This window comes from Castor canadensis, chromosome 11 (genome assembly GCF_047511655.1).
Source record: "Castor canadensis chromosome 11, mCasCan1.hap1v2, whole genome shotgun sequence".
In the NCBI taxonomy this organism is placed as follows: Eukaryota; Metazoa; Chordata; class Mammalia; order Rodentia; family Castoridae; genus Castor; species Castor canadensis.
The window spans coordinates 89,526,292-89,552,869 of NC_133396.1; the positions used below are offsets into that span (position 1 = coordinate 89,526,292).

Here is a 26,578-nt window from a genome sequence, read left to right on the forward strand (position 1 = left end):
GAAAATGAAGCATAGTTCCAGCCCCCCCAGAGGCTTTAGTTTAATACAGAGGCATAGATTCTATTATAGGTGGGTGTTGCAGTAGTGGAGTTTGAACTCAGGCCCTTATGCTTATTAGGCAAGCACTCTACTACTTGAGCCACTCCACCAGCTCTAGATTCTATTATAGGACACATACAATACACTATAGTAGGTGAAAGGAAGGAATGAGAATACTATAATTACAAACTGACAACAAACTAAAGAATTGCTTAGGAGGCATGTCAGCTGCTAAGTCGGTTTAGATGGGCCGATCACTATCATTTCTCTTAGTAAGAATGCAATCACTGTATTTACTTCTTTGACAAGGATGTGGTTTTGTGGCAAGGTTTACATTACAGCATGGTTTGATATACATCAGGAAACAGACATACAGAGTAATCACTCAAGGCTTACAGGGTGTTTGGTAAGATCCTGTTAACTACAAACCACAGGCAGGGTGCTACTGGGCTTCTAGTATGGACAAGAACAGTGTGAGTCATGCTGTTTATACAACATGCTTGGGCAACATGAATGAATACAAACACTACTTTGCTGCCTTTCTTCAGCATCCCCTCAGCAGCTGGAATCTCACAGGAGAGAAAGAGAGTGAAGCATTGAAGTCAGGCATAAGACTACCACTAGGAGACCTTAGCTGTGAGATGCATATGTTGTTGCTATCAATGTTATTATGCTCAGGGAATAAACAACTATGGTATTCAATGTGAAGCAAACAACAACACAGATGTGGCCCTGGTCATAGTCAATTAGTAAAGGTAGAATGGCATGAACAGAGTATTTACAGAGTCAACCCTTGGAAACTGAGTCTGGCCTGGTGGCTGCTCTGGGGACAGCCTAATGTTAGTAAAAGCAGGCGCATTCACTCAATGTTTACGAGTATCTTCTTATGTTGATTTTGAGTATGTTTAAATGATTTTTTAAAATCCTTACCTATATAGACCTACATCCCAATATAGAGGTTAAAAATAGATGATTATATTGTGATACACTAATTACTAAAATATGGATAAATATGGTAGGATCTGAGAGCACATGGAAAAAAGTACTTCACTAAAGATGAAAAGATCAGAAAATGGTTTCTCTAGGAGGTAGTGCCTGATTGAATTTTAGAGTATGAGAACAGATGGTCAGAACAGGTTAAGAAAAAGATAGTTTGAAAGGCAGCTTTGTCTAATACTGGTCTCTCTTATATTGGTAATTCTAGAAGGTCACAGGCAGGATTCTTATTAACCTAATTTAGGATAAGGGCTTCCTTTGAATAGGAAACCCAGAAAGAAGCACACTAAGAGCCCTCCTCAAACACAAACAAGGAGAACAACAACTTGCAGTGGCTTGAATCCCCTCAGCAGCAGAATAGTACTGTCCTCCTTGCAATGCCCTTTAGGCAATCTCGTCCCTTAGCTAAAGAGACTCATGGTGTATCAGAAGGAACAAAAGATAGAGATTAGGCATCTACTTCAACCTTCATCTCACACTCTCAATTATGTCAAGTTTTGAGCTCATATAATAAGCCTGAGAATATAGGCAGCAATCCTTCATAACTTTTCTAGAGGTTAGGACTCATTGGATATGTGGATTATTTTTTTATACTGTTCAGCATCAAATGAAAAGAAGACCTGCCCATGCAAAAGCACCTGATAATATGTTACTCTTTATGCTCCTTGATATTTAAAAAAATACCTTAAAAATCCCAAAATGAGTATATTGCTATATGCATTTAATATGGGTATTATACATCTATAAAATATCAATTTGTGGGCTATTTAACTACAATAGTGGTTATGCTATACTGAGAGAAAAATCAGTCTATGGAACTGTATGAAAAATATGATTATAAATTTAGAAATAAAATGGCATTTATCCTCTTCCTCTTTAATGTCTTGGTGCATGAAAACCTTGGTGGCTGGTTCATGGATTACTACAGAGACAGCTCACAGTCAAGGATACACAAATAAATGTTATGTTCTAAGGTCGAATTTTAAGTAAAAATACTGCCTATTTCATATTTTTATAAAGAGGGGCATTTCATCAAATGTAGCAACTTCCCTTTCCCATTTAGATAAAAATGACTAGAATTTGCAGAAGGGGTCATGGCAGCAAAGGTAAGTATTAGAAGAACATCTATGAGGAAAAGCCTACTGGTAGAGTTGCCTGGTGTTGTGTGTGAGACAGGGCATGTTTCCTCTTCATGTCCCACATCTGCCTCCCATTTCCACAGAGTGAGGCAGGCATGACATTGATGTAACCTAGTCTAGGCTATATGATGGAGGAAGTAACAGACAGTGTAGTTACCTATCCCAAAAGAGTGTCTGGGGGGGAACAGTGAATCTGTACTAGAAGATCCCTGGAAATAATCCACTGGGAGTGGAGAGAGGTACAGCATTGCTCTTCTGAGGACTCCGTGATGTCAAAAACCAGCAGAAGGCCAGGTGACTTCCTGTGGTAGGTAGAAAGACCACCCAAAGATGTCAACATCCTAATCCCTAGAACCTATGACTATACTACCTTACATAGCCAAATGGACTTTGCAGATTTAATAAGATTATGTACCTTAAAATAGGAGATTATTGTGGATTATCTAGTGGGCCCAATGTAATCACAAGAGTCCTTAAAAGCCAAGAACTCTACTTGGAGTCATATTTAAAGCATGAGAAGGACTTGACCCATTATGTCTGTCTTGAAGGTAAAAAATAACAGGATTTTGCCAATTTCCTGAAGGAACCTAGAAGTAGATTCTTCTCAAGAGCCTTCAGGCAAGAGGTGAACTTGGTTAATATGCTTATTTCAGTCTTGTGATGTTCTAAACAGACAGTACCTAGTTGAGCCTATCAGATTTATGGCCTACAGAGTTATGAGATGGGCACTGTTTCAAACCACTGAATTTGTGATGATTTGTCATGACAGCAATAGGGAATGAATACAGCCCCTTAATCAGTTGGTACACATTATAAGACCACTTAATGGGCCATCCAAAAGAATCATGGCCCAGTAAAGTAACTCCAAACCTCCATTAGTGGCTTTCACTGACCTGAGAAGTTTCCTCTTTTTAACTCCAACTTCACATGTGCCCTTCCTACTGCTTATGATGAACAGGTGGCCCAAGGCACAGGCAAAATGAAAGGTAGAGTAAATGGGTCATATCTACACCACCACTTACTCAAATGCTACAAACTCATATATGGGGTGAGGTTAGGGTGAGTCAAAAGGGCAAAGTTTGGCAATGGTTAGTGGAAAAATTAGTCCCTGTGTGTACATTGCTGAGTTTGGGATTAAGTCATATTTGTTTTATAGTCATAAAAATACAAAATAAATAAAATATGCATGAGAGTGGTTATATATATGGATTGTATAATTATGCATGATTTTAATTATTCATTGTGCTTTTCCAGCTTTTCCAAAAATTTTTATTGTTATACTCTAAACACTGTGACTTTAAAAAAAATAATTATTGAGAGAATTCATTTTTTGTTTCCTTTAATGGCTTACACACTTTTGACGGTATAGACTAGATTTTACACCATTTTCTTCATAATTTTCCAAAGTATTTAGACCAACACCTTATTACTTGAAAATTTGAGAAAAACTAATGGTCAAATATTTTGTCAGTAAACCTTGACTGTGTTCAAATTTACCAATTACTAGGATGATGCTATTGCAATAATTTCCAAGTAAGTACTTAATTACTTAACAAAATAATAGTTTACCAAGAATCTGAATGTCTATCATTAGGAGAATGAAGGAGTTATAATAATCCTTTTCAGCTTTTCCTAAAGATCCTATCTGTACACTTATATCTTAGACTCAACAAGTCTCCAAAAATGCTATATATTTGGCCAATTTCTTCAGACATGTGAACACAGCAGATTAATAAATATTTATGAAATCTGACTATGTTATAGTTCATTTTCCATCATGGAATAGTGTGTGTGTGTGTGTGTGTGTGTGTGTGTGTGTGTGTGTGTGTGTGTATGTTAGGGAGGGATTCAAAGGGTACCCCAAATCAAACATTTTGTAAAAAAAATTTTAAAAAGTGGTAAAGTAGCAAGTTCATTGCAAAGGCAGGAAAGCATAACTCATATCTCTCACATTTGTAGAGGGCTTTAGCATATGCAATGCATTTAATTTTTTTAAACAGATAAACTAAGATCCAGAGATTGATTGATTGATTGATCTTGCCATTCTTCAGGTCACACGGTGTCTAAGCAGTTAAGTAGTTATCATCAGACCTAGATTCTGCAATACTTGACCCCTTCATGGACTCTTTCTACTTTACCAAGGTGCTTCCCTGGGGTTCTTTCTACTCTCTCAAAATATCAACGAGCACTAGAAGCAGAGAAGATCTGGCCTCCTTCTCTATGTCTATGTGAGAATGATGTAAATGGAGGCTAGATTTAGGAAAGGAAGAAGTTGGAACTAATTTTTCCTTGTCTTAGTTCATTTATATAAAAGTCCATGCTACTTAGTATTCTTGGCCCTCCATTCACTGGTAAACCACGTACATTACCCATTCATAATAAATACATATTTTCTGCTTTGAATATGAACTATTGGTTGACTTCAATTCAGCATGGCCAAATGTTTATTTTGGGCTGATTGAAGCTTGTTTAATTAAGAGAAGGAGCTCAATGAATATTATTTGTTGAGCTGCTGTGACTGTTGCCAATAGTGTTATTAATGGAATATTCCTGCCAGTCTTGTGCTTTTAACATATTCGTAAGTGACTTCAGTGGTTGTTGAAGTCATGTCATCCCTACCATAACTATTGGCCTTTCTCTTTTCCCTTCAAACTCTATTTTCTTCTACAATGAAACTACTAAAATTAACTCCACCATTTGGTTTCCATAAGTCTGCTTGGGTCTAGATTTCTTTATTAATATTTCCTTTGGCTCAGTGTTTGCCCACAAATTTTACCATTATTATTCTCATCCTTAAACTAAAATGAAAAATAACATTAAAAATAAATGATGCTATATAAACAGTATTGGAGCATAAAATTTTTTCCCCTCTTAGTTGACATTATTTTCATCTAAGAAAATTTGAGCATCATGAGAAAAATTTCCATGGCTAGAAATTCTTAGGATATTCCCACTACATTTATTATCTTCATTCTAAAATTCGACTTAAAATGTGGCTCCAGTTTGCAAACCTGAGCCATTTTGTGATGAAGGAAGAAAAAGAGGAAGAACATAAAATTGAACGTGGAGCAAAAAATTAGGCCTGTTTAGAAAATACACACACTTACTAAGCTTTTCTTTCAAAATAAAATTCTAGTATGCCATGTAAGAAGTAGTATATATAAGGATCCTTAAACATTGCCACTTATTTCTCATTTAAAAATCCTTTCCCTACTGAAGCCAAGTTCAGATACTCATTTATGTATCAAGGCACAAATAATTAATTTTGGAGTTAATTTGGTCTATATTTGAATTTCACTAATTGTGTGACTTTGGGTAAGTTGTCAAACATTTTTTTAACCTCCATTTTTAATCTGTAAAACAGGCCTAAAAGACTTTCTTTGTAATGTTGTGAATATTAAGTAAACAAAATAATATTATGAGTTTAAGCTTCAAATGTGGTGCCTGAAAGAGACCAAGGTTTAACGCATATTTGTTTCCCTGTTGTTAGTCTATCATTTTCTATCTTCCTTTTTTTTGTGGTTGACATTTGAAATCACTACTCACTGGTGTTGCAATCAGAGTGGCTGGCACCCAACATGTTCTAGGAATCCATGGGACTAGAGACTGACCAGGAGATGTAGGAGGCTGTGTACGTGTGGGGAGGGGAGACATCCTTACCTTTCAGCCAGAGAGATTTCCCTTAGGCTTGTTGGGTAAAGAAAGACATGAAATATTTCGGGCTTGCATAATTTTCATACGTAACTCTTTAGGTGTGTTCTTTATTTACCAAATGGAAACTGCCTGTTGCCTTCAGTTGGCAGCATTTCAATAAAGCAGCATTCCTGATTCAATGTTTTTTTTTTTTTCCACTAGTACCAGCTTGAAATTTCCTCTTTATAGAGGAACATGCTACTCTTATGCATGGCTAGCATCACCAAATTGGATAAACAGATGGCTTGGCCTGAACAACTCTATATACTTGGCCAATTCTCATCTGAATTGACTTAACTAGTAACTCTGGGGAAGTTATATATGATCATCCAAAGAAGATCTGTGATTACAAACATATTTTCAATGCAACATTGGAAAAACTCAAATGTAGGAGAACCAGCAATACGTAGACAGTAATTCCTTAAGATGAGAGAAGTTAATTTATTCTCCATTTCCACGTGATATTCCTGAAACTCTGTAGTACTATAAATGCAAGCACATGTGCACACATATTTATTTATGTATTATGCTATACATTAGTACATATACCATATATTTGTATGTCATATTATTCAAAAAACTCATTAACGTAATCAGTAATTGATTGCTTAGAAGAATGGATTATTCTGGGGCTTTTTTACCTGGCTAACCTCTATTCATACTTATATCTCAGTCTAGACATTACCTCTTTTGTAAAATTTCTCCTTCCTATGAGGGATGTCGGGTATTTTGTGCTCACTCTCTTACTACACTTCTCCCTGTATTGTCTTCATATTTTTGTCTCTTTTCTCAGCTGCCTTTAAGAACAAAATGAAACAAAATAACAGATTTGAAGATAAATACTGATCCTGTCTATCAACATCTAAGCTCCTAACAGTGTACTCAGTACAGACAAGGCATTCAATAAAATCTCTTAAATAATATCCTTCCATTGTATTTAAGAGTCATTTTGTAGAAAAGCCAAATTTTGCTCATTTTGCTTTCTAGTTGTCAAGCTTAACAAATCCAGCCATGAACCACAATGACTAAATTGAATGGTGCAGGATCAGTGCTAAAAATGGAAAACCAAGTAAGAAAGTATCTCAGGTATTTATTTTTATATGAACACATCAGAGTTAACTGTTGAGATCAATGAATGTGCTGATTGTTCTCCATTAGAGCTGTAATGGTTTGGAGGGAGAAATTTTAGAACTTTGTCAAAGGGAGAGACCAAGTAGAAGAGTCAAAGAAAAGTAGTTTCCCACTCTACTTATTTTTCTTTTCCGGGATGTACAAGGAAATACAGGAGATTTGGAGAGCCTTAAGATCTTTTTATTTCAACTGGATTTATTGGCAAAATACATAATTCTCTGGCAATCTATTTGATATAAGATATGATTTAACCACAAAGTCACTCATTACAGTGTCTAAGGTGATGTCTGATGGTTTTAGGTAGGTAGTATCACGCTATATTGCACAACAGAAAATCTATTTTTGTTACAGATTCTAAGCAGGAACACACATTTCTCATCAAAAACTGTTTAAGATGCTCCTCCCATTGCCAGGATACTGTTGCAATGCTTCTTAGAGAGGACCTATAGACATACACCCCCAAAATAGCATGCCACTGACATAGAGGACACAGGCTGGAAAGACAGGGACAGATAATAGCACATGGCTACTCTAAAATATCAGCAGTAAGACAGGTGGCTAGTGCAGAAAGGCTTCCACAGAAATTAGCTCATGAACATGCTACTTGAAGGCTGTATTTAAGCTAGTAAAACATAGACAAACAATGAAGAACTTTGGCAAGCATTCAAAAAAAGATGGTGTGCAAAAACATCAAACAAACAAAAAGCAAAGTAATGTGGGACATAGAAGAGGGTCTCCACATTGTGAAATCAAAACAGTTTGAATTCAAAATATCTCCTAGACCGCACTGATTAGGGTTGTTACTTGTTCTTTAGAGAGGATGATTGATATGAGAAGCTCCTGTATATCTTTTAGAATGTCTTGGTCATTTAATATACATGAACATGCATACACATATGCTTTGATGTACACATATATTTACTTACATATAGTGAGCAATACATTATTCTTTTTAGAGTAGGCATTTATTAATTTTAATAGATACTATTATTGCTTTTATAAGTCCAAGTTTAAAACTATATCATATCTGCATTTCTTTTTCTTCTTCCTCCCCCACCTTTTCTTCTTCTTCTTCTTCTTCTTCTTCTTCTTATGTCTCTCTACCTCTCTCTTTCATCTATTTAGCTAAATCTATATTGAAGCCAAATGAATACTCATATCCAGAGTAGGAAAAATCATATTTTTCACTGAATTCTGACATGCTGGGTAACTGTGACTAAACATGGGAGAACATAGCAAGGATTGAAGACCTGAGTAATACAGGATTTGGGAGGATGCAGATCTTCATTCATGTCATGCTATATTTACACCAGAAGGGATCTACTTGCCATATTTCTGCACAGAGGAGTAGAAACAATGAATTTTGTGGTCAAACAAATGAGAATTCAATCCTTCCTCTACTTCTGTGTAGAAATTATTCATTCTCTCAAGTGTCAATTTCATCATTTTTATGGAAGGAGATTTCAGTACAAGGCTGTTTGATATTCAAATGTAACGTGGACACAGAAAAGTCATGTAGTAGGTGCCTAATGTGTAATTAAGTCAATAACTAAACTACAGTAAAGTTGCCACATTAAGAATTCATTATGAATTAAAAGAAGCCATTAATACAGTTAAATTGCTTAATCAAATATATCTTGGATCCTTTTCTTTCAGTCTTTTTTATGGGTCTTCTAAGATTTTTCATTTTTCAGCTCTTAAATCAAAATTACTAGATTCAAGGATATAGCGCAGTGGTAAACCACTTGCCTAGCATGCACAAGGCCCTAGGTTTGATCCCTTGCCCAGCAAAAAAAAAAAGATAAAGGGTTTTGTTATTGTTTATATTAAGTTCTTATTTTAAATTTCTAAGACTTACAAATGTTTATACTTCTGAATATTTATTCTTCATATGTTATCACTCCTTTAGTATCTTTCTTTCTCCTCTCGAGTAATCCATGTCTAGCTGGTCATCTTGACATTTCAGCTTATCTAGATTTTTCTGTTTACTAAAGTATTGTCCTAAATGTAGTATTTATTGGGCATCTGTCTCTCTGGTGAGGTTGCAAATCCTTGGCAGCTGTGATTTTTTTTTATATCTCTCAAAACTCTTAGCACAATATTGGGCATAGCATATGTTCAAAATAGATTTTCTAGGTGGATTTAATTTTTAAAAATCTCATTCCAAAATAATCTGACTCAGGACAGACTATAAACATGAAATTGTGAGTTTGGTATTCATTTACCTTTTGTCAAATCCTGAGACATCACATATAATTCTCATGGTTTATACTGAAAAGGTACCAATTATGACTCACTACTTTAGAATTTCAAAAAGTCTTCTTTAATGTCACCTGTACTAACTTGAAGTTTCTCCATTTCTCAACCTTGTCTAATGAAAAGAGGCCCTAGAATGTAGTTACCTTGAGATAAGTGTGTCATTTTTCCTCAGATAGTTTCATAAGGTGAAAATAATCAATTAGGATATGTCAGAACCTAACCTTGGCCAAGGGCAGAAGGAGGAACTGGATTTACTTTGGAATAGTGCCTCATGTGAAGTGAGTAAATTTGGAGGGGAGATAGGAGAAGGACCAGATCAGAAGAGCAAGAAGGAAATAGTTTAACTTTTCACTCACCAATTTTAAATTCTAAGCTTGTGTATATGAATTCTAGATATCATATGAGGGTAAGAGTTATAGGATCAGGACATCATTCGTCTTTTACAGTCAGTTTGGTACTCATTCCTACATACTATCTTATATAGCACTATAAGAACATTTTACACATTCAAAAGTTATTATTCTGTGATTACTCTCGTCAGGTATAGTTTATTGATCAAGGTAAAATAAAACCAACTTAAATTTTTGACAACTTAGTGACAAATATTTCTGCTACTGAAACAGATTGGTTGAGTTACAAAACAGTATCTCTGAGCTTGGGTTTCTGCTGCATCATTAACCAGATATTAGTGGTTTGAGACAATACTCACTCACTATTGTCTTTAGCTTTTCCTTTCATAAATGAGGATGGAAAATCTCTCTTTTTATCCCTAATTTAAAAACCTTTGTTTCTCTTTTAGATTAAAAAAGTACCTTCTTTAAAGATTTTCGTTTCATCTCTTTTCATTTAAGTGAACCTCAGCTGAGTTATTTCCTGTGGGAAGTCTTCACCACATTTCTAAAGAGGATGGAGATGAGATATACGAACACTTGGGACCACTCTTATAAGCTAAATGTTTTACATTTATTTTATTTTTGCAAAAGTACTATGAAGTGGCAATTTTCTCCAGTTTACAATTAAGGAAAGTGAAGCTCAGAGAATCAAGTTACATGCCTCAGGTCACAGAGCAGGTAAGGACTGAGTAGTACCAAGTCATCCTCTCAGGTCTGTCTAATTTAAAAGCCCATGTTATTTCTGGGTATGATGCTGGCATTATTTATTTTAAAAAAAGGTAGCCATCCTATTTTAACAGATGGACAGGCTGAGGTACAGAAAGCCAGTGAACTTCCTCAATTATGTAGTAAATCAGCATTTTTGATACCAGGAAGAAAACCCATGTTTTTTTGGAATAGAGTGTAGTATCAGGTTGGGGGCAGGGTACAGGAAAATAACTTTTGAGTAACTTTATTTCTATTTGATACAAGCATTGTATTAAAAATTGTTTCAGAGTTTTTAAGTGGTAAAACATGAGAAAATTGAGCATATAGTATTTATAAGTTTTTATTAAATTCTAATAACTTACTTTGGCATTTTCTAGAAACTATCTCAGAATAAAAACATTTTGTATTCTAGAAATTGATGAGGCTTTTTTGAGACCATAGATTTGATTTTTCCAACTTCACTGAGGTATAACTGACAAATTAAAGTCATCTATGTGTAAGACATATAATGTGGTGACTTTCATTAAAACTCTTTTTTTCTAAGCTATGCATCCTAGCCTCTCTAGTTTTCCAGCACCCTGCCTTCCATGTTCATGACATCTACAGTATGATAAGCTAAATTTCAAACTTTATTTCCTCTTATAAAAGTAATTTTCTTATCTGGAAATGATTTGGAATGCTTTCTTAGATGGGAACAAGCCACTTATTCTCCTTAAGGCTCACAGTACACACACACTGTACTTCCTCTTGCTTCAGGAAAGAATTTTTTTCCCTCGGAACTTCCCTTATATTGGCTTTTTTCCTCCTCCTGTATGTGTGTTGGCTTTAAGCCTTCTATTCCTTTGTACATTTGGTCTGGTGCCAACTGAGAGTCAGCACTTAGCCTTGAAGTATCGTTTTCCAACACAAGAGTTTCAGAAGGAAAACTCCGCCTTCCAGCCTCCTACACCCATTACTAATTAACATAATACTACAAAACAGAAGAGTGCATCCTTCATTTATCACTTCTGCTTTCCACAGCTCACATTCCTCTCCAGAAAATGAGTTTGAGCCACATGGAAAGTATGCCTTTGAGCCACCCAAGTCCTCAAGGAGCACAGAGATCATCCAGGAAGCTATGGCCCTTCTACTCAGCAATAGTTCTTATGCTATCGCTCTGCTCCATTATATTAATCTTTAATTTTCTCCCACTCAAGGTAAGGAGGAAAAAGAACCTAAAGCTCCTATTGATTATGATCCTTTATTTATTTGCTAGTTTAGTTATTATCATTGTCACTGAATATTATTAGAGATAGTTGAAAGGAAGATATCTGTGAGTACAAATAGTGTAAATAGAATTCCAATCTTATAGTGACATGGCTTTAGAACTAAGTGTTTTGAGATAAAAAGTAACAGAAAATGTCAAATATTAGCTGCAAAATTGATCTAGATGAAGTTATTTGGTTAAATTAGCCAATGGACAGATGCCTATGGAGATGTTTGTCCCCTTCCTGGAATTCTGCTATACCTTCTTGATAGAATAAAAAGAAGTATAAAATGTGGTGCCTGTCCTTAAGGAGTTGCAGGCAAGCTATGGTCTTATTGAGGAAAAAAAGATGCCAAAAGATAATGGAAGACAAAATAAGGTAAGTGATAGGTGACTAGTATACCTTTGAGGGGAAAAACAGTTTTAAATCAGGATGAAGAAGGTCTGAATCCGAGTTCTAGTTTTCCCAAACACTAGCTGTAATATTTGAGAAAATCATTTATTCTCTCTGGTTCTTAGCTTTTCCACATGAAAAATTGGTGGTAGAGGAATGGATTTGTTTATTTAATGTTCCTGCTAGCTATAAAATACAGTGATCAATAATTTATTTAAGAGTGGTATGGAACAGAATGCTTTAGGAATTCAAAACTGGGAGCAATGACTTTGAGCTGGGATAATCAGGGAAGGCTTCATGGAGGAAGGAGGAAACATATGTTTATGTGGGAAGCCCCTGGTGTTTATCAGGAATTTCCCACTGAATTGTAGTCTAAATTGTGGGACTAGAGAATGGGATCTGCACTGGGAATGAAGGTAAGTTATGTTCTTTGCTAGAAGTTCTTTTTTTTTTTTTTTTGAAGTTAAGTTGGGTTCTTTGCTAGAAGTTCTTTTTTTTTTTTTTCCTGTTGACTACATAGCAATGACCAGAAAGAAAAGAAACACACTGTATAATTCAGGAGTTAATCCATTTCTGGGTATATCTGAAAACTCTGAGCCTTGGGGAGAACAAAGAGGTATATGCCCATTTAAGCAAAGGCTAGGTAACTGTAGAAATATTTTTCTAAGGGGCCTGACCAAGGAAGATTTCAAAGATGTGGTTCTACCACTTAAGACAATGAAAAGTAATTAAGAAAAGATGTAGAAGGGAACAGTACACTTCATATACTAGCTTAGTTTGGCTAAGTAGAGCATTGGCCAGAGTTTCACAGGTTAGCTCATTCTGGAGTCTCTTGTAAGAATCTTTCAATGAAAGGTTCTGCCTATAAACAGGGTTTGTTCCAAATTTAGGGAGGTAAAAAGATTGTTTGGACATTTTCCTGACAGGATGCTTAGAAGACTACTTCCTGTGGGAAAGTCAATGGTCTGGCTGACAATGCAATGATATTAGCTCATGCATTCCACTTTCCACTTGCCTGCACTTCCCTTTCCCTATTAACCACAAATAATTATCTTCGGAAAAGAGATCTGAGTGGCTAGCGGATGGTGAGTCATTATGAGGTAGCCATTTCCACCTTCTCAGGGTACCCATAAACTTCATTATTTAATTTTATTCTCTACTCTTGTTCTTACATAGGAGGCTCTATTTTGCAGATTCTCTAGACACTAATACTTGGTTCCTTTTAGATTAACAGAATTTTCCTTGGGAGAAAATTATTTTCTTTTCCCCCAGTTTCTTTTAGCAGAGATTTAACTAAAAGGATAGGCAATGAGGTCAAAGAGGTTGGTCAGTCCTCAGTTAAAATACCTTCACAGAAGTTGTCTGTAGAGAAACCAACTATTTAGGAAAGTCCCTTGCTTCAGTAAAATGAAGAATACTTCCAGAAGGGGAAGTTGTACTTGTACTTAAAAGCAGAGTTGATTTTATTTCCGAATGATCTGATTGAGGTTGGTTTGGAGAAAGAATTATTAAATTTTGGTAATTTGAGCCCAACTATGTAAGTCTAGGCTTAAATCAAATTGAGGTAACAAGAACAACTTTTTCTAAATGAAACAAAACCTAAACTAAGCTAAATTAAACTAAACTGAAAGTTTCTATATTCTTCTTTATAAGTGGTAATTACTCCTTCCAAACATCAACAGAATTATAAATAGAAACTGTCCCATTGAGTCGTAGGTGTGAGAATTTTGAATAAGACAGGCTGAGTTTGGATCTCAGCCTTGCCGCTTATCAGCCACATGACCTTGGGCTAGTTACTCAATCTTGCTCATCCTCATTTCCTCATCTGCAAAGGAGCATGCTCATTCTTAGAGTTGCCTTAAGGATGAATGATGCTGAGCAGTGCCTGACAAGCGTGAAGAGTGATAGGCTTTCGATAGATGGGAGTGATTAATATTTGTGCCATTACAATTAAAGAGATTACAATGAATGTAAATTTAACAATATGGATATTCTTTGCTTTTGTGCATCCATTCTTCAAAGACGGTACCTTTCAGCCAATTGATAATTTTTCAGTTAGATTTTCATTTATGGCAATAATTGTAAGCTATCACAGAGGCAATTTCTATAGCTTTAAATAGGCACAAAAGCAGCCTGCAATACAGTATCCGAAATTTCTGGCTCTGACAATTAATTTGGTTATGGCCTTAGGTTACACTCCTTATCCATGATAGCAGCTGGTACACAATCTACACAATCTATTGCAAGATTAAGAGGCAAGAACCACATATTAAATTTGTTTCTCTCACTTCCAATGCTAGTATAATATAGGGAATATAAGAACTTAAACTTTCTGTTAATTCTTCATTATAATCAGCATCATTAACATAACAGGTAATGTTTATCAAGCAGGTCCAGACAAGATACCCGGGGAAGCCCTTCACAAGAATTAGCACAGTTAAGCCCAACAACAGCTTCAGTGAGCTTTGTGCTATTACTTCTCCCACTTTATAGATGAGGAAATTGGGAGTAAGGAAGTCCCCATTACATGCCCATCAAGGATGGAACTAAATTGAATTTCAGCATCTCTTCTAAGGAATACCAAAATGAAAATGAAATAATTGCAAGAGCAAAACCAACCGCAGGGAATCCACCAATTTATTTTTAAGATTAATGGCTTCCAGACTTTTTAATTGTACTTCTTTATCAGTAAGATGTTTTCATTATAATTGCCAATTTACATATGTTAGGTATCATGTTATACACAAGTCCTAGTCCTATGTATGCCAAACAGATATACAAAATGGGAAATTCACATGGAGGAGTCAAATATTGTTTGATGCAGTTTTTCACAGTGTAAAACCATTTTGTTTTATGTTCTACAGTACATTAATATATAAGCATAACAAAATATTTAAAATAATGTTTAAGTAGAGTTTTTTTTTTTTTTTTGGTGATGCTGGGGACCAAACTCAGGGCTTCATACTTGCTAGGCAAGTTCTGTACCATGGAGCTATAATCCCTAACCCTAACAGAATAATTTGATATATATGTTTCTTTATTTTTTTTTAGGACCTTGATAAATTTAGTTGTGAGTTCCAATATTTTGTGAATTTCTTTTGAAGTATGCTTATTTTCTTAATTTCTTTTGGCAGTACTGGAATTTGAACTTAGGGTCTCATACTTATTAGGCAAGTGCTCTATGCTTTTTAGTTATTTTTCAGATACGGTCTCACTTTTTGCCCGAGACCAGCCTTGGATTGTGATCCTGATAACTCCCTGCACAGTTGGAATTGCAGGTGTGTGCCACCTCACCTGGTTTCTTAGAGGGAGTCTTGCTAACGTTTTGCCTGGGCTGGTCTTAAACTTCGATGCTCCTGATCTCTGCCACCCAAGTAGCTGGGATTAGAGGTGAACATCACCATGTCTGACCCTATTTTCTTACTCTTAATTAACATTTTTGTGATTTAGCAACTTGAAGCTTACATCTAAATTAATTTACTTTTATCTATGATTTTGACTGTCATAACTGAAAAGTTACCTCATTAGATCAAAATGGAAGAATGCATCTTGCACATTCTTAGCATGTCATGATGCTCAATTATCAATCCATCATTTGATGACACACTTATTTTAATTAAAATAGCACTGCCCCTTGTGCCATTCTTGCTTTTCTCTCTTTATACAACTAGATTCCAGTCTTTAATTATAACCCATTCTTGCATAAACTCACTTGCTTCTTTCTCTCTTTGCTAAACTCTAATAATAAATCCATCCATGGAAAATTACCAGCACTTATTAAATCCAACTGTGCTGTGTCTCTGAAAAAAAAACCACAAGACCTTTTTGAAAGTTCTTACTTTAAATTCACAACCACTAACTTCAAGTGGGACTTTAGTGTTGCTCTGGAAATAGCCTACATTTCCCCAGTCTATTCACTCTCCTCCACTGGGCTATTGCATACTATTGGCTTCACTTCAAAGGTCCAATAACTCTTCTCTATTCTCACTCTAAGCTGGTAACTTGGCCTCCAGGGTCCAAGAGAAAATAGAAGTAGGAAGGACAGAAAATCCAAAGCCTCCATATATCTGCTACTCACCTTTGTTTGTGTCCATGCATACTTGTATTTCCCTTGTCCTTATGGATAAATTGTCCATGCACTTACCAAGGCAATCTATAAGGAAATCCTAGCATCCCTTAGGTACTCAAAGACATTGTTACAATTCTATCCTGGATCTCATCTATTACTCCTTCCTCATTTTACCAGAACACTGCCAGGAAATGGCAATAAACATGTTATTTCTGTCATATTAAAACAGAACCAAAGTCAAAAACAAAAAAATAATGAACAAAAAGGAAAACATCTATGACTTCTCATCTGTCCAGATTTCACTCATTTTTTCACTTTACCTCATTGCAAAACTCCCTGTTTCCCTTTTCTCATTTAGTTTTTACTCCATTCTAATTAGCTTCTGCCTGCATCACATCATATACAACACTGTCAATTCTCTGACATCTTGTTTCTTGATCTATCTGCAGCATTAGACAGCAATCAGTTTAGTTTACTTTAGAAAGATCAGTTGCTCTTGTAACTTCACTTTGGTTTAAGCCAAATACTTTTCTTTTCTTCATTTCCAAACATCACACTCTTCTTGTTCCTTTCAGAATCACTGGCCTTTCCTTCTTTGTTTCCCTTGCAAGTTCTTTCTTATTCTCATTGTCTCTAAACATTGCAGTGTCCCTGTATTTGTCTCTAGCTACACTCCCTGACTTGATGGTCTCATTCAATTTCATATCTTCAAGCAGCAAGCTGTAGGTGCCTAAATTTATGTCACCAGAACTCTTAAATTTGAGTCAAGTAGATACAAGTATCTACTTGATAACCTTACCTGGATATCTAATAAGCATCACAAACTTAACATGTCCAAAACCAAACTCATGACTGTTTCCCTTATTAATTTATTTCTCATTAATCTTGCTCATTCCAGTGATTAATTTTATCTTTCCAATAACTTCAACCCAAAATCTTGGAGTCATCTTTGTTTCTTTTATTCTGTTACTTCATGCATATGTTAGGAACTTCTGTTGGCCATTTTTGTTTTGTGTTTTGGGACAGGGTCTCACTACAAAGGCCAGGCTGGTCTGGAATTCACTAAGTAGCCCACACTGGACTCAAACTCAGAAACCTCTGCCTCAGCCAAGAGCTGGGATGTAGATATGAACCACCATGCCTGGCCAGTTGACCTTTTCTTCTAAGCACTCATCTCCTCCTCTAGTACCTTGATCAGAGGCACCATGCTCTTTTGTCTAGATGAATACAATGCCCTCTGATCTGATCTCACTGCTTTTGCCGCCCTCTTATTTATTCCTAGTACAGCAGCTGTGGAGATCCTAAAAAGGAACATGTGCAATCTTTAAGTTTAAAAAAAATCTCTTAAGCATTTTGTCACAAGGAGACCAATGAACTTTGGGTACACAAATTTTATGGTTATGCCTTACTATGAAGTATTTTAGAGCATTTATCATTCAAATACTTGCATTTGTAAAATTAATTGTACCTTTTAGCATGTAAACTGTAGTATGTTGCAATCCTTTGAAACTATTGGATCTGTTTCTGAGGCTATCTCGGTTACTATATATAAATATTACATAAGGATGGTTTCATAAACCTAAGTTGCAAATATTTCTAGAGCTGAATTTCTTATCATTTTAAATAGAAATAAACATATATAGAATATTTACTATTTTATTCCACCATTAAAGACTGCTGTTCACAGAAAACTAGAGGGAGAGGGCCAAGATCCAATAGTATTCCCATGGGTAGAGGTTCAGTGTATGGAATGAGACATTACCTTTCCTGTAAAGGACCCAGAAGGAGAGCTAGGTAATGAAAGGTAAAGGATAGAACCAGTCATCTACAAAGGAAGCTGTGAGAGTGAGACAAAATGGAGGGAGGGATTTTTTTATGGCTCTGGAATGGTTGTTTGCCTCAGGAATCTTAAGCCCTAAATAATTCAATCAATAAAGTAAAGTGATACTGTCAGCATCCTAACCAAGGCCTCTTTCTTCCATAGCAGACTGCTAAAGAGTCCTGTGTTGCTAAGTTCGGTGAGTAACCCACCTTGTATGCTTTTACTCTTCTTAGTTTTTGATGCAAGAAGGCAGGAGTTAGTGCTCTCAAGAAAGCCTATATTTTCTCTTTTGTTCACTTTTCAGCTGCTGTTTACAATCATTTATAATGTGCTTGGTAACTGCTTAGTTGCTGAGGGTTTCATAGGTAAATTATGTCAACAAGCCCATGCTCTGATGAACCTCACATTTAAGACCACATCTCTAGCTGGGCACCAGTGGCTCATGTCTGTAATCTTAGCTACTTGGGAGGGTGAGATGGGAAGGATCATGGTTTGAGGCCAGCCTAGGTGAATAGTTAGTGAGACTGCATCTCCAAAATAACCAAAGCAAAATGGACTGAGGTGTGGCTCAAATGGTAGAGCACCTGCTTTCCAAGTGTGAAGCCCTGGGATCAAACCACAGTCCTATAAAAACAAAATCACATCTCTGGACACAAATGCACATCACATTTAGAGGCTTGTGAATCTGAGATAGAGCAACCATTTTTTAATCCTGCATTTTACTAAGGACAATATGTTTTAGATTTCTACAATCTTTCCTCAAAGTACTGCTCATATTTGCTGATGTCTAGTAGAGTAAGTGGGAACCAACCTTGCTGTTAGTAAATGTACAAAAGAGGAAAGGAGAGCTTGGGAAATGGCCACTACCTCTGCTCTTTTCTTCTCTTAGCTTCTGAGTCACTTTTCCTTATAGTCACCTGCTATTTTCTTCGAAAAAACCTGAAAGTTGAACTTTAGAATATTTCTTAGATATATGCAAACCTTTGAGTAAATATATTTTTGGTTGTTTATGGGTTTCTGCACAAGCATACCTTTTTATTTGAGAAGAGAGCATTTCTAGAACTTAAGCAGGAATACTCCTATTTAAATAGTCAAGTAATTTCTATTTATAAACTCATGAATTTACCAATAGCTATTTTGAAAGAAGGGTAGTTGATAATGATACTGAAAGTGGGGCTTGAATTATATATTCCTACAAACTGATGAGAAGAGCAATAATTTAGACAGAAGTAACCTATTTAAGGAATGTAGGAGAACCAGTCAATTAGGAAATATTTTCTGAGGCTGAGGTGAGAGGATTACTTGAGCTTAGGAGTTTGATTCTAGCCTGGGCAACATATAAAGACACCCATATTTTAAAAAAGGTTTTTGAGCACATACAGGTACTAGGAACTCTTTTAAGTGCTGTAATATGGTAATGAGAAAAGAGAGAAGTACTTGTTCTCAAATATGTTATATTCAAATGAATAGATTAAGGAAAGTGTCATCAGTAAAGTCATAAACAGTGGTAGAGTACCTACTTAGCAAGCACCAGGTCCTGACTTCAAACTCCAGTAACTACAAAAAGAAAAGTCATACAAAATAGTGTTTTGATAGAAAAAAATCATAGATTGCTAGCTGTACTTGTTCCAACTCTGGTACGTGATTCCTTTCTCCTTCCCACTTTTCTCCCTTCCTTCCACAAATATTAACTAATGAGATGTAGGAGCCAGCTAACCCATTTGTCTATTGCAAACCTATTTCCTTAGAGCACCCCAAGCAAGACATGCACTTAGGATTTTTAACTTCTCTAAAACAAGGAGTAGATGAATAGTTATAATATTAAAAATGTAGTTGGAGAAAACTAGTGTAGAACAAGTAAAGAAATAACCTGTAAGTGGTAAAGAATTTATTATAATCAGGAAGAGGATGAGGCAATGATAAAAATATGGTTTCCATTTTTTGTTCCTTATAAATTTCTTATAGGACCTTTACCCTCAAAATGGCAAATGGCATCTCCTGAACCTCCTTGCATGAAGAATACATCTGATGGGAAGCTGAAGATACTTCAGAATGCCTTGTATTCAATTTTTGGTGAAGTGGTTTTTGATCCAAACTACAAGGGAGTAGCTCCATTTGCCGTGCAGCTACGTAAAAATGCAATCATCATACAAAGTCTAATAAACAGCTCTAGAATCCAAACTATAGGAGGGACTTATGAATTTCATGCTGGAGATATAATAGACTTGATATTCAACAGTGAAGACCAGGTTCTAAAAAATAATACATACTGGGGAATCTTTTTAGTAGCAAAGCCTCAATTCATCGCCTAGAGATTTGACTTGGTCTCTGCATCCTCTTCAGTGCATGCAGAGGTGGTGGAGGGTGAGTTGGAGGGGGCAGGTTTTCAATGCCTGTAGTTTATCAGGTTTACAAGTCAACACAAACTGAACTGTTCTACATGTGAGGTCATACTCAAAGAATAGGCCAAAGACTTTTGGTTACCTCTGATGCAGTCTACAAAGAAATGGCAATGTTCTATGACAAAGTGAATATGAATGGCAGAGGACAAAACCTCCCCAAAAGAGTCTTTCCCTAACCCTTGAATCCCGGGTATAGAAATGAAGTCCTATTTCCATGGTAGTCTTAAAGAAGGTGTAGGGTGGTAGCCTGGCCTTGTTCTCATTTTCTTGAGCAGCTTTACTTTACTCTTTCTACAATTCTATCTTCTGAGACCTTTTGAATAAAAAGTAGTCAGACTGGTAGAGTGACCCCAGATATGCCAAAGGCACTTTAGGTTAGATATAGTGTTTTTAGAGGATGGAGAATTCTCTGAGAACCGTAGGTACGGAGGTGCAGAAGGCATGAAATAGAATGCACTTTAATCTGGGAATATTCCTTAATTTTATCATTCTCAGGGTACAGGGTGCTTTATAAGCCAATTGGGTAAAGGGATCTTTCTGAACCTTTACCAAGGGCTTCACTATGTGTGTGTCTAAACATTTCCCTTGATAAATTAGTAGTCATTAGATTCAACCCCAGAAATTCGTATTATTATTATTATTATTGCTAGATTATGTTTTGTAATGATTTAATAATATTAGCTTGTTTTCTCCAGTTTGCAAAGTGATTTCACATATCACATGGGAACTATGAACTTAATACGGCAGGTATTTTTGGAAAAAAATTCAATAGCGAGAACATGGAAGTGCAGGAACATAGGTGTCTTGCCTCAACTCAACTAGTGATGAATTGATTAAATCATATCACACAATCTGTTTTAGAGTTACTATTTATGTTACCACACTATGCATCTGTAAAATTTAGTGAGTTCAATTTTCAGATATATTCCCTTTCACCCCAAGGTGTGGATAGATCGAAGCTACAACAGATCTTTCCTTTACCAGCAAACTAACTTTCCTTTCCTTGTCTGAAGCAGGGAGACCCAGGGTGCTGCTCAGGGCTCGTTCCAACTGAAACCCCTTCCTTACTTTGAAGAGCCCATCTCAGTCAAATGTGCTAACTTCTAAAAGTAATAAATAGCATTCTATTTCAAATTTTGGGGTCTGTTAAAGTAGCTACTTGTAAGTTCTTGTTGAAATGTATGTAGTATTAAATTTTAAAACAATTCAAACTATTTATAGATATTTGTGAAAAACTACATTAAGTTAATGTTATTACATATAAAGCTAATTTAAAATATTTGTATTGTTTGCAACAAAAATTGCTTGGGATAGGCTATGCTATTTTCTTGTTTAATTAACATCTGCTCAGTAGCTGTAGGGTTAATGACTTGGATACAAAGATATTTTTATATCTGTGTGTCTTCTCAGGAAATTAAAATTGTATCACATATATTTATAGAAATTTGGTGTATTGATTTTTGTTTTATTATAAGCAGCAGTGTGCTCATAAGAGGTGATTATTAAATTTCTAGGAATTTTGTACTCTGATTATTCAGTGGAGCCATCACTGAAATTGGCTATGGGGGAATATTCATATCAGGGGAATTGGAAAACACTACAAATCAGAGATTTTCTTTTGGACAGCTATCTTACCAGCACACCACTGCTTGTAAAACTTTTCTTCATGGCTCTACTCTGTCCCTGCCTCATTCCTGGGACAATCCAGGCAGGCTAAGAGAAAGAGTAAAACTGACACATTCCCAGCAAAAGCCCCCCAAAGTAGTGATTTCTCAGGTTTCTGCACTTCAGACAGAGGGATGGCTGTCCATAGCTGATATCTGAATTTTCCTGGTGTTATAATTCCATCCTTCGTTTTCAATGTATACTTTGTTTCTTTGTGTGCATTTAAAACTACAATAAAATGTATTTTAGTAACTGGACTGCAGCTGGTTTATCCTTAGGTTATCAAACTAGAATCAGTGATCTTGAGAACACAAAATTACATCAGAGATATCCTTGCCTATATGAACACTTCTTAGCAAGTGTTAGGTAACAGTGAGGGCTAGGTGCAATTAGTTTTGTCCATAGCTACCTCCATTCCTAATGCATTAGTCAGATAGTTCCACTTTCTGACTTGTACCCTCTTCAACTACTCCACCCTGCTCATGGTCACTCATCAAAGCCATCACTGACCTGTCTCAAACTAATTGGTTTTTGCCTTCCATTTTCCCTCACCAAAGCTGAACCAGAGTGTGTTATATAGAATTGTGGATCAGGCTCTGCTTCTGAAGATGTCTGCTGGTTGAAAGTGATGTAGTCATGCATTTAATAGAGCAAACTCCTTATATGAAGTACATCTGTACATCTTGGTGATCAAATTTCTGCCTTTTCATTCTATGCCAATGTGACAATTTCATTTGGGGAATACATCATTTTTTTTTAATTAGCAAGAAGAAACAAAAATATGACAACTGACACGTTAGCAATCAGATGATTCCCTTCAAGTAGAAGCTAGAAAAGACAGTTCACTCTAATAAGCCGGAAGAGAACAAGCACACCTCAGTGCAGCGAGATTCTCTTATCTCCACTACCAAACAGTTGGTCCTTTTCTTTATGATAGATTTTTTGAGTGGGGTCACTCTAGCACATGGTTTGTTTTAACTTTCTCAGCTGCCAATTCTTGATATATTCTAACTTAATTTCAAAGCTTTCCAAGAGATTCTCTTGAAGTTTTCCTACCAGGCTTAAGTTTAGAAAGCTCCATTGTTCCCCATCTTTCTGGAAAGGGAGTAGGTAGTAACTCACACCATGGCTGTAGCTCTTTATTAATGCTGTCATCAATCTCTACTTTTCCCTTCTCTGGCCTCACTTCATGTCCTTGATGTGGATGAAGTGTCTAAAAGTGGGCAAGATGAGGGCAATTCTCTTTATAAGTGCAAGAATTTATATTTATATATTTCTATAATTTATATAAACTCAGATTCTCTTTATAAATTAAGGAATTACCTTAATCTCACTTTGGTATCTAGGTACCTTTCACATTGTGCCAGATGAAACTGCGTTAGGAAGAATCCTACTTTAACATCTAGTTTTATTCTTATATGTGTAAAAGGATTATGGGGGACTTATAATAAAATGCAGAAATTGAAAAAATTCTAAACCATCACCACAGACTCAATTAAAAATTCCAAGCCATCATTGAGAGGAGAGAGAGAGAGAAAGAGAGAGAGAGAGAGAGAGAGAGAGAGAGAGAGAGAGAGAGAGGTAAATCATTGCTCAGAAAAGTTACTTAAGAACATGATTACAGAGAATCCAAGATGATGACTAGGGTATGGAAACAGATAGCCTAAGCCCATGACTCCAAACCCTCCCTGAGACACTGGAGCCACACTTGGCAGAAATAAAGCACCAACCAGAATCAAACCTTTGGTACCCTGAAAGCTTCCCCACAACACATTACACTGAGAAAACTTGAGGACTGCTACTGCCACAGCAGCTGCCACTGCCGGCTCCACATGTCATGCAGAATTCCCCCAGCCACCCTTGGGATAAACCAGCACAGCCCCTGGGCAGACTGATCCCCCCTCAAGAAAAACTGAACAACAAACAGTGAACTGTAATCTAGCACAACAGCAGAGGGGGCAGGAACACTGAAAGTGCTCCAGAGAAAGGGGGAGGGGCAAGGAGCTAATCTCAGTGAGAACTATCAGTAAACAAATGCTGGAAAGGCAGGAAGGCCAAGAGCAGGCAGGCAATAAGCCACTCCCCAAATCAGGGTAGGTAGCAGATCCCAGAGCTCATCTCCTGAGCCAGTGAGCAGTACCCAAAGTTAAACTGCCCCACAAAATTGAAAAACAAACACCGAACCATCATAACACACCAACAGCATGGGGGGCTTACAGAACACTGACCCTGCCCCAGAGAAAGGGAGAAGGGCAAAGAAATAAGCCCCCAGTGCAGAAATCCCAGTAAACAATCACAGCAAAAAGTCACCTCCAAAGCAGGACAAAAAGTCCTTTCAGAACTGATCTCCTGAACCTGAGGGCAGCACTCAAACTTAAACTGCCACACCTCACTGGGGAAGGAGCTGACCAAGCAGCTGCAGCTGAAGGTTAGCACAGCCATCAGTTGAGGAAATCAATATCTCTGACCACACTGCATGATCTGGCGAAGCTACCTCACTTTACAATTCTAATTTAACTGGTAGACAGAAGAATAAAACACTACTCACAAGCCAAGCACCCAGCAAGACCACATCGGAGCTTCTGCTTATATGCTAATATCAGGACTGGATGCCAGAGAAGTAACTCCAGAACATAAACTAAGACTGAAATTGTATTGTTCCTGAACCTGGTGTTTTTCTTTCTGTTTGTTTGTTTGGGTTTTTTATTTGTTTGTTCATTTTTTCCCAATGATTTCTTTTATTTTTTTTTGTTTGTTTTGTTATTGTGGGTTTTCTATTTTTATTTTTATTCTTACTATCTTTTTTTTCTTTCTGTACTATCAACTTTACCATCATAATCTTCTAATCCCTACTCTCACACCCTTCACTCTCCCTCCTTCTTTTGTACTAAAATCCATTGCTTCCCTCCCCAACAACTCATTCTGCCCCTTCTCATCCACTCTCTTCACCCAGCTCTCACCTTCCCCTCCCATTCTCTCCCTACGAGAGTACCCCTCACTCGTACACACTCATCACTCACTGACCAACCTACTATGCCAACTCTACACAACCCTAAACCCCTGCAATCCCTAACACAAACAGCCTCTATTACAACAATAGAAATATACCCAAGCACACACAAGGACCACAAAAACCATCAGCCCTTGCGCTGCCTCCCCCTCTCACTCACCCCACTTCCCACCTCCCCCTTTAGTGCTACCACCCTATCCAAATCCCCAAATTTCTATAGCTAGCCTTACAACATTAACCCTGCCAACTCCCAATGCTTATAGATATTACCACCAAGGGGTCCTCTATATAACATATAAACTACTGGTAGGGTATTAAACCTATGAAGTAGTTGTTACTAAATTACACCCAGACCAGGGACAGAAATAGCACACCAACCTAGCTAAAAATCCAAGACAGCCACAAAACAAAAATTAAATCAAAGGAAATAAAACAAGTGACTAAAACCACCAAATAGCCTATCAAGAACTTAGTTGCACAGTACCAAGTGGAGTGATGGGAAGAAGAAAAAGGGATGGAAAACATTCTCCCCCCCCAAAAATAATTTAACACAGGATTCAGAGGGAAATGAAGAAAACAGATATCCAGTTCTGGACTCCAACAAATCAAAGATAAATGACACCAAGGAACCCAACAATGTCCAGAAAAACATCCACAAAGAAGAAATCCTGCAAGTAATTACTGAGAATTTTATGGCGATGATACTAGACATGGTTAACAAAAACAAACAAGATGCACTCAAGAAATTTCAAGACGCCAAAAATAAAGAACATGAGAAGACACAGAAATCAATGAACTCATAGGAGCTATAAATAAACAACAAAGTGAAACAGAGAACACTATAAACAGAGAGATAAATGAATTAAAGATGAAAATAGAAAATATTAAAGAGGAAGTGACCCATGATATGGGAAACCTCAGAAAAAAGACTGAAACAGAAACACAAACTACAATGGAAGGACACTTCAGCAAACTAGAACAAGCAGAAGACAGAATCTCAGAACTCAAAGATAAAATAGAAATTAAAGGAAAAACTGAAGAACTATTAGTCAAACAACTCAAGAATTGTGAAAGGAATATGCAAGAACTCACCAACTCCATCAAAATACCAAACCTGAGAATCATGGGCATTGAAGAAGGAGAAAAGGTCCAAGCAAAAGGGATTTGTAATATATTCAATAAAATAATAAAAGAAAATCTCTCAAATCTAGAGAAAGTTATGTCCATTCAGGTACAGGAAGCCTCCAGGACACCAAATAGACTTGACCAAAGTAGAACTTCCCCACAACATATTATTATTAAAACAACAAGCACAGAGAACAGAGAAAGAATATTGAAGGCTGTAAGAGAGAAAAAACAATAACATATAAAGGTAAACCCATCAAAATCACAGAGTTTTCTCAGCAGAAACCTTAAAAGCAAGAAGGACATGAAGTGAGGTATTCCGGGCACTGAATGAAAAAAACTTCAACCCTAGGATACTCTACCCAGCAAAATTATCATTCAAAATGGATGGAACATTGTTTCCATGATAAGCAGAAACTAAAACAATATATGGCCACCAAACCACCAATATAAAAGATTCTCCAAGGAATTCTGCACACAGAAAATGA

General features: G+C 36.5%; 1 protein-coding gene across 2 annotated transcripts; it reads left to right on the plus strand.

Annotated features, from left to right (window-relative positions):
• Positions 1 to 11,381: 11,381 nt before the first annotated feature.
• Positions 11,382 to 22,309, plus strand: Tnfsf18 (TNF superfamily member 18). Of its 2 annotated transcripts, none has more exons than XM_020154560.2 (3): positions 11,382 to 11,553; positions 18,054 to 18,084; positions 19,854 to 22,309. In XM_020154560.2, the coding sequence occupies exons 1-3, from the start codon at positions 11,398 to 11,400 to the stop codon at positions 20,198 to 20,200; spliced, it is 534 nt and encodes a 177-aa protein (XP_020010149.1). In that variant the 5' UTR covers positions 11,382 to 11,397; the 3' UTR covers positions 20,201 to 22,309. The 2 variants fall into 2 exon arrangements, with proteins under 2 accessions (XP_020010149.1, XP_073905052.1); XM_074048951.1 differs by having other exon boundaries at positions 18,051 to 18,084; positions 19,854 to 22,308.
• The last annotated feature ends 4,269 nt before the right edge of the window (positions 22,310 to 26,578 follow it).

What these genes read in the sequence shown, in the direction of transcription:
- Tnfsf18 (XM_074048951.1), top strand. Translation starts at nt 11,398, where the DNA reads ATGAGTTTGAGCCACATGGAAAGTATGCCTTTGAGCCACCCAAGTCCT. An exon ending in TTAATTTTCTCCCACTCAAG is followed by an intron (nt 11,554 to 18,050) that starts GTAAGGAGGAAA and finishes TTTCTTCCATAG; the next exon opens with CAGACTGCTAAAGAGTCCTG. An exon ending in GTCCTGTGTTGCTAAGTTCG is followed by an intron (nt 18,085 to 19,853) that starts GTGAGTAACCCA and finishes AATTTCTTATAG; the next exon opens with GACCTTTACCCTCAAAATGG.